Genomic DNA, 12,081 nt, shown 5'->3' on the forward strand with positions numbered 1-12,081 from the left:
AAGAAGCTAAAAGAAAGGCATGGAAGCGATTCTTCCCTGAAGACTTCAGGGAGAGCATGGCCCTGCTGACAGCTTGATTTTGGACTTCTAGCCTCCAAAACTGTGAGAGAATAAGTTCCTGTTGTTTTAAGCCACCTTGTTTGTGGTACAGCAGCCCTAGGAAACAAATTTGAACCTGTATATCAATTTGGGGAGAACTGACATCTTTAACTATATTAACTCTTACAATCCATGAACATAGTATGTCTCTCCATTCATTTAGATTTTCTTTGATTTTTGTTCATCAGCTTTTCATAGTTTTCAGCATACAGGCCCTGTGCATATTTTGTCAGATTTAAACATAATAGTTTTCCTATTTTTTTTCTTTTTGAGAAATTGTAAATGGAACTGTATTTTTAATTTTAGTGTTCTTGTGTTCATTGCTAGTATATAGAAATACAATTGATTGTTGTACTTTCATATACTCTGATTTTGAAGAGCTCACTTATTAGTTCCAGGAATTTTGGGTTTGTTCCTTTGGGGTTTTTTTTATATTCCTTTGGATTTTCCATGTAGACCACCATGTCATCTGCAAATAGAAACAGTTTTATTTCTTCCTTTATGATACATATGCCTTTTATGTCCTTTTCTTGCCTTACTGCAGTGAGTAGAACATTCTATGTGGAATAATAGTAGTGGGAGGAGACATCCTTGCCTTGTCCAGTCTTAAGAGGGTTCGGGTTTTCACCATTAAGTAAAATGTTAGCTGTAGGATTTTTATACAGATAACCTATCAACTTCAGGAAATCCTCTCTAGTCTAATTTCTCTGTGAGTTATCATAAATGAGCATTGAATTTTGTCAACTGCTTTTCCTGAATCTATCAATACACACAGTAACATGCAAGCACCACATTCACTCCTTAGAAAGCTCACCACTCTCATAGTTTCTTTCATTCATTCAACCAGTACTTATTGAATGACCTGTGGACCCAACAGTAAATAAAACACAGTCTCTACCCTCAAGAAGCTTATCATCTAGTGAGAAAACAGACAAGGGATTAGTCAGCTACAATATAATAGATAATACCACTGGAAAGATAAGCTCAGAGTGCCACAGGCATGCAAAGGAAGAACTCTTAACCCAGATGACAGGTGAGGGAGTAGGAGAGCAAGGGCAGGATAAGTGAACACTCTCCAGAACAGATGGCATCCAAGCTGAGTCTGGTGAGAGGAGGAGGCATCGGGGAAGACAAGCTCTGGGAGAAGTTGGAGCCTTTTGTCACAGAGGTGGCAGAGGTTGGTTCTGTGAAAGTGAGAGGCTCAAGGGGCAGATAAGTACTGTATCATGAGCAGGTAAGCGTGGTGCCATCCTAAGGAGCCTGGATTTGTCCCAGGGGTCCTGGGGAGACACTGAGTGTTTTAAGCAAGAGTGTAACAGAGACTCAATTGGATTTGCATTTTAGCAAATTGGATGTGGGAGTATTTTATCGAATAAAATGGAGGGAGACAAAAATAGAGATAAGAAGGGACAGTTAGGAGCCTGTTGTCACAATTCAGGGGAGATATAATGAACTGCCTCAATAAGATAGTGGCCGTAGGAACAAAGAAGGAAGGGCTGTGAGACACCTCAGGGAAGTGGTATTGACAGGCTTTGAAAGGCTCACATAAAAGATTGGGGGAAGTGTGAGGAAAAGAGAGTGGTCAAAAAACTCACAAATTTTGTCAAAGATAACTCTCAAATTTCTGGGGGGCAATGGAGTATATAGTGTTGTCATTCAATAATTTTGGGATCACAGTAAGGGGAGCAGGCCTGAAAAGGAAAATAAGGAGTATGATTTTGGATTGTCTTATTTTTAGCTCCTTGTAGGGCAGCCAAGTGGACATTGATGTCCACTGGAAGTTAGACATTGAAGTCTAGAGCTCAAGAGAAAAAGATAGATATGTGGGAGCCATTAGTATATTAGCAGTAGTGGAATCTATGAGAGAGGATGAAATAACCCCAAAAGAGTGGGTACAATGAGAGGGGAAGAAAGCTGAGAAACCATAGACATTTATGTCAGAAAGGAAACCAAAAAGGTAACAAGAATTTCAGAGAGGCGGGAAAAGACTAATTAAAAAATGATACCACTGGGGCGCCTGAGTGGCTCAGTCAGTTAAGCATCCGACTTCCACTGGGGTAGCTGAGTGGCTCAGCCAATTAAGCACCCAACTTCAGCTCAGGTCATGATCTCATGGTTTGTGAGATCCTGCGTCGGGCTCTGTGCTGACAGAGCCGACTTGTGCTCTGTTTCTCTCAAAAAGAAATAAAACATTGAAAAAAAAGAAAAAGAAAAGAAAATGATACCACTGGATCAAGAGAAGAGTTGGGTAGGACAATAGTTATCAAATGCTTTCTCAGGGGACATTTCCCAAATATTCGCTTACGTCAATGGCTCTTTCTCTGTTTTCCCATCACTTAAAGGGCAGTTCCAGGTAGGTATTTTGTCCCCTCAAACTCAACACGAACAAAGAAAATATTAATCTTTTTCTTATCTTACCCTTAAACTGTTCTCCATCTTGTTAGGGCTACTTCCATCATTCCAGGCTCACAGATTACAAATGTTGGAGTCATCTTTGTCTCTTCTCTTTTGGCCCTAGTAGCTCTTTCTACTCTTGGGTCCCATGATTTCATTCTTCCATATAGCTCTAGAATCTCCTTCCTCCCCTAACCCACTTATTCACTTTCCCCTTCATTACTACCCTCTACTTGAAAGCGATATATATATGTATATATATATATATATATATATATACACACTATATACTATATATACATATATATACACATATATGTATACATATATATACATATATACATATAGTATACTATATACTATATATGCATATATATACATATATATATGTGTGTATATATATATATATGTATATATATATATGTTATTGTCAAATTGGTTTCCATACAACACCCAGTGCTCATCCCAACAGGTGGTCTCCTCAATGCCCATCACCCACTTTCCCCTCTCCCCCATCCCCCATCAACCCGTAGTTTGTTCTCAGTATTTAAGAGTCTCTTATGGTTTGCCTCCTTCCCTCTCTGTAACTTTTTTTCCCCCCTTCCCCTCCCCACTGATCTTCTGTTAATTTTCTCGGGATCCACATAAGAGGGAAAACATATGGTATCTGTCTTTCTCTGCCTGACTTATTTCACTTAGCATAATACTCTCCAGTTCCATCTACATTGCTAAAAATGGCCAGATTTCATTCTTTCTCATTGCCAACTAGGATTCCATTGTATATATAACCACATCTTTATCCATTTGTCAACTGATGGCCATTTAGGCTCTTTCCATAATTTGGCTATTGTTGAAAGTGCTGCTATCAACATTGGGGTGCAAGTGCCCCTATGCATCAGCACTCTTGTATCCTTTGGGTAAATTCCTAGCAGTGCTATTACTGGGTCATAGGGTAGATCTATTTTTAACTTTTTGAGGAACCTCCACACTGTTTTCCAGAGTGGCTGCCCAATTTGCATTCCCACCAACAATACAAGAGGGTTCCCATTTCTCCACATCCTCGCCAGCATCTATAGTCTCCTGATTTGTTCATTTTAGCCACTCTGACCGGCGTGAGATGATATCACAGTGTGGTTTTGATTTGTATTTCCCTGATGAGGAGTGACGTTGAGCATCTTTCCATGTGCCTGTTGGCCATCTGGATGTCTTCTTTAGAAAAGTGTATATTCGGGGCGCCTGGGTGGCGCAGTCGGTTAAGCGTCCGACTTCAGCCAGGTCATGATCTCGCGGTCTGTGAGTTCGAGCCCCGCGTCAGGCTCTGGGCTGGTGGCTCGGAGCCTGGAGCCTGTTTCCGATTCTGTGTCTCCCTCTCTCTCTGCCCCTCCCCCGTTCATGCTCTCTCTCTGTCCCAAAAATAAATAAAAAACGTTGAAAAAAAGAAAAAGAAAAGTGTATATTCAGGTTTTCTGCCCATTTCTTCACTGGATTATTTGTTTTTGGGGCGTGGAGTTTGGTGAGTTCTTTATAGATGTTAGATACTAGCCCTTTATCTGATATGTCATTTGCAAATATCTTTTCCCATTCCATTGGTTGCCTTTTCATTTTGTTAATGGTTTCCTTTGCAGTGCAGAAGCTTTTTTATCTTGATGAGGTCCCAATAGTTCATTTTTGCTTTTAATTCCCTTGCCTTTGGAGATGTGTCAAGTAAGAAATTGCTGCAGCTGAGGTCAGAGAGGTTTTTTCCTGCTTCTCCTCTAGGGTTTTGATGGTTTCCTGTCTCACATTCAGGTCCTTCATCCATTTGGAATTTATTTTTGTGAATGGTGTAAGAAAGTGGCCTAGTTTCATTCTTCTGCATGTTGCTGTCCAGTTCTACCAGCATCATTTGTTAAAGAGACTGTCTTTTTTCCATTGGATATTCTTTCCTGCTTTGTCAAAGATTTGTGGGTCCAATTCTAGAGTCTCTATTCTATTCCGTTGGTCTATGTGTCTGTTTTTGTCTATGTGTCTGTTTTGACAATATCATACTGTCTTGATGATTACAGCTTTGTAGTAGAGTCTAAAGTCTGGGATTGTGATGCCTCCTGCTTTGGTCTTCTTCTTCAATATTACTTTGGCTATTCAGGGTCTTGTGGTTCCATACAAATTTTAGGATTGCTTGTTCCAGCTTTGAGAAGAATGCTGGTGCAATTTTGATTGGGATTGCACTGAATGTGTAGATCACTTTGGGTAGTATTGACATTTTAACAATATTTATTCTTCCAATCAGAAGAATAAACTTCCATTTATTTGTATCTTCTTCAATTTCCTTCATAAACTTTCTATAGTTTTTAGCATACAGACCTTTTACATCTTTGGTTAGGTTTATTCCTAGATATTTTATGATTCTTGGTGCAATTGTGAATGGGATCAGTTTCTTCATTTGTCTTTCTGTTGCCTCATTATTAGTGTATGAGAATACAACTGATTTCTGTACATTAATTTTGTATTTTGTGACTTTGCTGAATTCATGTACCAGTTTTAGCAGACCTTTGGTGGAGTCTATCAGGTTTTCCATGTATAGTATCATGTCATCTGCAAAAAGTGAAAGCTTGACTCCATCTTTGCCAATTTTGATGTCTTTGATTTCCTTTTGGTGTCTGATTGCTGATGCTAGAACTTCCAACACTATGTTAAACAACAGCGGTGAGAGTGGACATCCCTGTCGTGTTCCTGATCTCAGGGGGAAAGCTCTCAGTTTTTCCCCATTGAGGATGATATTAGCTGTGGGCTTTTCATAAATGGCTTTTATGATGTTTAAGTATGTTCCTTCTATCCCAATTTTCTTGAGGGCTTTTACTAAGAAAGAATGCTGAATTTTGTCAAATGTTTTTTCTGCATCAGTTGACAGAATCATATGGTTCTTATCTTTTCTTTTATTAATGTGATGTATCACATTGATTGATTTGTGAATATTAAACCAGCCCTGCAGCCCAGGAATGAATCCTGCTTGATCATGGTGAATAATTCTTTTTATATGCGGTTGAATTCGATTTCCTAGTATCCTGTTGAGAATTTTTGCATCCATATTTATCAGGGTTATTGGCCTGTAGTTCTGGTTTTTGGGGGTTTGTTTGTTTGTTTGTTTGGTTGGTTGGGTTGGGTTTGTTTTGTTTTTGTTTTTGTTTTTTTGCTGGGTCTCTGTCTGCTTTTGGAATCAAAGTAATGCTGGCTTCATAGAATGAGTCTGGAAGTTTTCCTTCCCTTTCTATTTTTTGGAACAGCTTGAGACGGATAGGTATTATCTCTGCTTTAAATGTCTGGTAGAATTCCCCAGGGAAGCCATCTGGTCCTGGACTCTTATTTGTTGGGAGATTTTTTTTTTTTAATTTTTTTTTCAACGTTTTTTTATTTTTATTTTGGGGACAGAGAGAGACAGAGCATGAACGGGGGAGGGGCAGAGAGAGAGGGAGACACAGAATCGGAAACAGGCTCCAGGCTCCGAGCCATCAGCCCAGAGCCTGATGTGGGGCTCGAACTCACGGACCGCAAGATTGTGACCTGGCTGAAGTCGGACACTTAACCGACTGCGCCACCCAGGCGCCCCTGTTGGGAGATTTTTGATAACTGATTCAGTTTCTTCACTGGTTATTGGTCTGTTCAAATTTTCTTTTCTTCTTGTTTGAGTTTTGGAAGTGTGTGGGTGCTTAGGAATTGTCCATTTCTTCCAGGTTGTCCAGTTTGTTGGCATATAATTTTTTATAGTATTCCCTGATAATTGCTTGTATTTCTAAGGTATTGGTTGTAATAATTCCATTTTCATTCATGATTTTATCTATTTGGGTCCTCTCCCTTTTCTTTTTGAGAAGCCTAGGTAGAGGTTTATCAATTTTGTTTATTTTTTCAAAAAACCAACTCTTGGTTTCATTGATCTGCTCTACTGTTTTTTAGATTCCATATTGTTTATTTCTGCTCTGATCTTATTTGTCTCCTTCTCCTGGGTTTGGGGTGTCTTTGCTGTTCTGCTTCTAGTTCTGTTAGGTGTGCTGTTAGATTTTGTATTTGGGATTTTTCTTGTTTCTTGAGATAGGCCTGGATTGCAATGTATTTTCCTCTCAGGACTGCCTTCGCTGTGTCCCAAAGCGTTTGGATTGTTGTATTTTCATTTTCACTTGTTTCCATATTTTTAAAAAAATTTTTTCTCTAATTTCCTGGTTGACCCATTCATTCTTTAGTAGGATGTTCTTTAACCTTCATGGTTTTGGAGGTTTTCCAGATTATTCCTGTGGTTGATTTCAAGTTTCATAGCATTGTGATCTGAAAGTATGCATGGTATGATCTCAATTCTTTTATACTTATGAAGGGCTGTTTTGTGACCCAGTATGTGATCTATCTTGGAGAATGTTCCATGTGCACTCGAGAAGAAAGTATATTCCATTGATTTGGGATGCAGAGTTCCAAATATATCTGTCAAGTCCATCTGATCCAATGTATCATTCAGGGCCCTTGTTTCATTATTGATTCTCTGTCTAGATGATCTGTCCATTGTTGTAAGCGGAGATTTAAAGTCTCCTGCAATTGCCACATTCTTATCAATAAGGTTGTTTATGTTTGTGATTAATTGTTTTATATATTTGGGGGCTCCTGTATTCGGTGCATAGACATTTATAATTGTTAGCTCTTCCTGATGGATAGACCCTGTAACTATTATATAATTCCCTTCTTCATCTCTTATTACAGCCTTTAATTTAAAGTCTAGTTTGTCTGATATAAGTATGGTTACTCCAGCTTTCTTTTGACTTCCAGTAGCATGATAGATAGTTCTCTGTCCCCTCACGTTCACTCTGAAGGTTTCTTCAGGTCTAAAATGTGTCTCTTGTAGACAGCAAATAGATGGGTCTTGTTTTTTTTAATCCATTCTGATACCCTATGTCTTTTGGTTAGAGCATTTACTCCATTTACATTCAGTGTTATTATTGAAATATATGGGTTTAGAGTCATTGTGATATCTGTAGGTTTCATGCTTGTAATGGTGTCTCTGGTACTTTGTGGTCCTTGCAACATTTCACTCACAGAGTCCCCCTTAGGGTCTCTTGTAGGGCTGGTTTAGTGGTGATGAATTCCTTCAGTTTTTGTTTGTTTGGGGAAACCTTTGTCTCTCCTTCTATTCTGAATGACAGACTTGCTGGGTAAAGGATTCTTGGCTGCATATTTTTTCCACTCATCACATTGAAGATTTCCTGCCATTCCTTTCTGGCCTGCCAAGTTTCAGTAGATAGGTCTGCTACTACCCTTATGTGTCTACCTTTGTATGTTAAGGCCCGTTTATCCCTAGCTGCTTTCAGAATTCTCTCTTTATCCCTGCATTTTGCCAGTTTCACTATGATATGTCATGCAAAAGACTGATTCAAGTTATGTCTGAAGGGAGTTCTCTGTGCCTCTTGGATTTCAATGCCTGTTTCCTTCCCCAGATTGGGGGAAGTTCTCAGCTATGATTTGGTCAAGTACACTTTCATCCCCTTTCTCTCTCTTCTTCTTCTTCTGGAATTCCTATGATACAGATATTGTTCCATTTGATTGTATCACTTAGTTCTCTAATTCTCCCCTCATACTCCTGGATTTTTTTTATCTCACTTTATCTCACCTTCTTCTTTTTCCATAATTTTATCTTCTTATTCACCTATTCTCCCCTCTGCCTCTTCAATCCGTACTGCAGCTGCCTCCATTTTATTTTGCACCTCATTGATAGAGTTTTTTAATTCATCATGACTATGTTTTAGCCCTTGATCTCTGTAGCAACAGATTCTCTGCTCTCCTCTATGCTTTTTTCAAGCCCAGGTATTAATTTTATGACTATTATTCTAAATTCTTGTTCTGTTATATTGCTTAAATCGGTTTTGATCAATTCATTAGCTACTTCCTGGAATTTCTTTTGAGGAGAATTCTTCCATTTCGTCATTTTAGCTAGTTTTTTTGTCCCTTATGTGTTTTAAAAGCTTGTTGTGTGCTCTGCACCTGTGAGCACTGCTATATTAAAGGAGGGTCATACACTGTCCAGGGCCTGGCCTTTCAGGAGGTGTTTTTTTTGGAGACTGTTACTTGCTCTCTGTTGTTGTGACTTTAGTTATTTTATTACCCTACTCGTAGTGATATTTTGGACCCTCCACCAGGTGTGCTTTGATTTGTTCCTTGGAGTTGCCCTGTAAAGGAAAACAGAAAGACAAACTAGAGACAAAACACGCAAACACATAAACAAATAACACAAACAAATAAACAAAAACAAAAAACTAAAGACTAAAAACAAAAAACCCAAAATACTGACTACAAGTAAAGAAGAGGGTGGAGGTGGTGCTGATGGAAGAGCACATACAAAGAGAGAAATGACTGGGGTGGGGAGGGGGAAGAAAACATAAACATTGATTAGGCAGAGAGACTAAAAGGCTTAAACCAGAGAGGGAGAAAGGAAAATAAAGAAGGAGGCGGGGAAAATGACACGCAGATAAAGTTACCCAGACAGAGAAACTATATGGCTTGATTATTTCAGAGAGAGAAAGGAGTGTAAAAAAGGAGATGCAGAACATGTATCAAGACAATGGATTAAATGTGTCTATTTAGACAGAACAATAACTAGAGTATCCAGCCTAGAGGAGGGAAGAGATAAGGAGGAGAAATGGGGGAGGGGGAAGAATATATCTGTATATCCAGAGTTGACCTAGAGTTAATCCAGGCAATGCTGCATCGCTTGTAGGTAGTAGCTGTCTGCAGGGTCTGTGTCACTCCAGCGGATAGGCAGTTACCCAGTGCAAGGGGCCTGGTTTGGCATAGTCCGAACCCATCTCTATTATGGGCCCCGGGAGTGATCCCTGAGTGCGATCCCTTGGTGGTGGGGGGAGGTTGCGGAATGGTGATCCCCCAGTCTCTTCTCCACGGAGCCGGAGCCGGACCTGGTGGACTCCATTTGAGTCATACTCACTGTGCCCTGAGCACAGATGAGGTGGTCCTTCTTGCTCGGCCAACTCCCCTGACCCTGCGCTTGGCTAGGATTCAAAGTCCTGCTCCATGCACTCTGGCACTGGGGAAGCGCCACTCAGTGTGACGATATGTGGTCCCAGCTGGCTTTGTGCTGCTGCACTTCAGGGAGGACCACCTTCTCTTACTGAGAACTGAGTCGCCGCCCTCACTTCAACTGAGTCGCCACCCTCTCTTCGAGCCCCTGGGGTGGTGGACACAGGCAGGCTTTGTCTTTTCCCACAGCACTACAGGGAATCAGCCACGTTATCCTCCTGCAGACTGCGCCCTCAGCCCAGCCACTGCGCCTGGGAGTGGCAGATCCAGGCAGGTTCAGTGCTATCGCACAGCCTTACAGGGAGGGAACCACTTTTTCCAATTGTGGACTGAACCCCTGACATACCACCACACCCAGGGCTGGCTCCCCTCCTCCCCAGGTGTGTGAACAGGGAGTCAGCTCCAGTCCGAAGAAAGCCCCACAGTTAGAGATCGGATCCCTCTCAGTCTCAGTCCCAGGTCTTTCTCCTGTCCAGATATGGTCAGACACTTCCCCTAGCCACTCTTTCTCTTCCCTTTGTCTCTCTGTAGAAAGGGGTCCCTGCCCTCTGTGCCCACGTGGCCGTTTTTTATCTCCCCCAGTTCGCAGTTACCCACCAATCTTTTTTCCAGCTTTCCCATTTTCTTCCTAGTAGATTCAGTCTCTTTTCCTCTCAGACTCTGGTGTTCAAAGTCCTTTGGCTTCTGCACTTCTTTGTTTGAGAGTCGTGGGAAGTATGGATCCCCCTACTTCTCCACCATGTTGGTCCCTGGGGAAGCCTGAAGTATTTTTTGTGAAAGTTTTAATTACATAGATCACACCAATAGCCAGCTTTCTCTCCCTAGCCCATGCCTCTTTAATTTTCCAATCATTTTCAATTTATCCTTCTTAAAGGACTTTTCCAGAGCCACTTTGCAAACCACATAATTATTCTTTAAGAATGTACCTCAAGGTGCCTGGGTGGCTCAGTAGGTTAAGTGTCCAACTCAGGTCATGATCTCGCAGTCTGTGAGTTGGAGCCCTGCTTTGACAGCTCAGAACCTGGAACCTGCTTCAGATTCTGTGTCTCCCTCTCTCTCTGCCCCTTCCCCCATTCTCTCTCTCTCTCTCAAAAATAAATAAATATTAAAAGAAAAAAACAACGCACCTCATCTCCCATCCCACCAACCAACATTTCCTCAGCCTGATCAGAAAATATTTTCAAAAAATAAGCTCTTCAGAAGACAAATATTGTATTACTCTAGGAATTAGCCTTATTTTGAGCATTGGAGCACATGTTTAGTTTGTCAAGACTGCATTAGAAGTGACAAAACACATGCAGCAATGTACCTTGTCATGTGTTTCTTTATAAAATTTTTTTGTAGATGCACCTCAAATAATTGGTACCATATGGTTTGGCCCTTCCTTGTGGTCTCACTTGTTTGCATATGTCAGCCTTGTCTGGAACTCAATCGGATTTTCTTTTGCATACCTGTGAAATCCATTGATTCCTGCAAAAGCCGTTTCCTAAAAGGCTAAAAAGGCTATTTAAAAAGATTATAGTTATTGAAAAGAATTATAGTTAGGTTCCAAAGACAACTTAGAAATAAAAGCAAATCTGTTCTGAAAATGGCTCAGAAACCAGGCATTTTCTTTCTTTTACAGTCTCACTGAAAGTATCAGTTCAGAAGATAGTTTGGAATTCTTTTTAGATGATGATATGGACTATGATCTGGTAATCAGATTATCTTTCTTGATTTGAATATTGCGTTTGGTTAAAAGTATAAATGCTCATTTTTTAAGAATTAAATTTCTTACTCCAAATATTCCACAAATTTCCAGAAGAAATTATGATTTTGATACTGTTTCCCAGTTGCCTATATAGTTCATCTTTGTCATCATTTTATGAAAAATAAATGTTTATAAGAAGGTAATAATTTAGGGTATATACATACATATATACATATTATCTACAATCATCCTGTAAAAATTCCACTTTTTGATTGTTTATCATTTTATTGGAGTTTGAGATATACTGGGTATCTATACTGTAAGATAAGTCAACCTTCAACAAAACAGCCCTTTAATGTTATAAGGCTAACTTTGAGCTAACTCCATCCTAAAAGTTTTGTATTTTGTCTCTTTGTAACAGAGCCTAATGTCCTCCGGGTTCATCCATGTGGTAGCATGTGCCAAGATTTCCTTCTTTTTTAAGGCTGAATAATATCCCATTGCATGGATATACCACATTTGCTTTATCCATTCATCCATCAATGGACTTTTAGGTTGCTTCCACCTCTTGGCTATAGTAAATATGATGAACATGGTGTGCAAATACCCAAGTCATCTTTTTAAAAACTAAATTTACTTAAAGTAATACATATTTATTAAGTTTTGGGAAAATATAAAATAAAACGGGGGGAGAAAATGACCTGCACTTGGCCTCCTTTTTCTTTTTTCTATTCCTTCTCTCCTGCCTTTCCCTAGACCCATCTTTCCCTTTTTCCTGCCTTTGTCTCCTCTTCTGCTCCATCCCTCCTTTCTCTTTTCCTCACCTTCCTTTTTCCCTTCTCTAATACCTTTCG

At 40.0% G+C, this 12,081-nt stretch overlaps 1 protein-coding gene across 1 annotated transcript in view; it reads left to right on the forward strand.

Moving 5' to 3' along the window:
* The window catches only part of CCDC38 (coiled-coil domain containing 38), a 58,729-nt gene that overhangs the window by 31,424 nt on the left and 15,224 nt on the right, over positions 1-12,081 (forward strand). Inside the window, exon 11 of the mRNA XM_019446490.2 lies at positions 11,162-11,231. Within this exon, the coding sequence (XP_019302035.2) occupies positions 11,162-11,231 (70 nt within the window). The remainder of the gene's footprint in view (positions 1-11,161; positions 11,232-12,081) is intronic.

Source organism: Panthera pardus, unplaced genomic scaffold (genome assembly GCF_024362965.1).
Source record: "Panthera pardus isolate Hobbes unplaced genomic scaffold, ASM2436296v1 HiC_scaffold_6, whole genome shotgun sequence".
Lineage (NCBI taxonomy): Eukaryota > Metazoa > Chordata > Mammalia > Carnivora > Felidae > Panthera > Panthera pardus.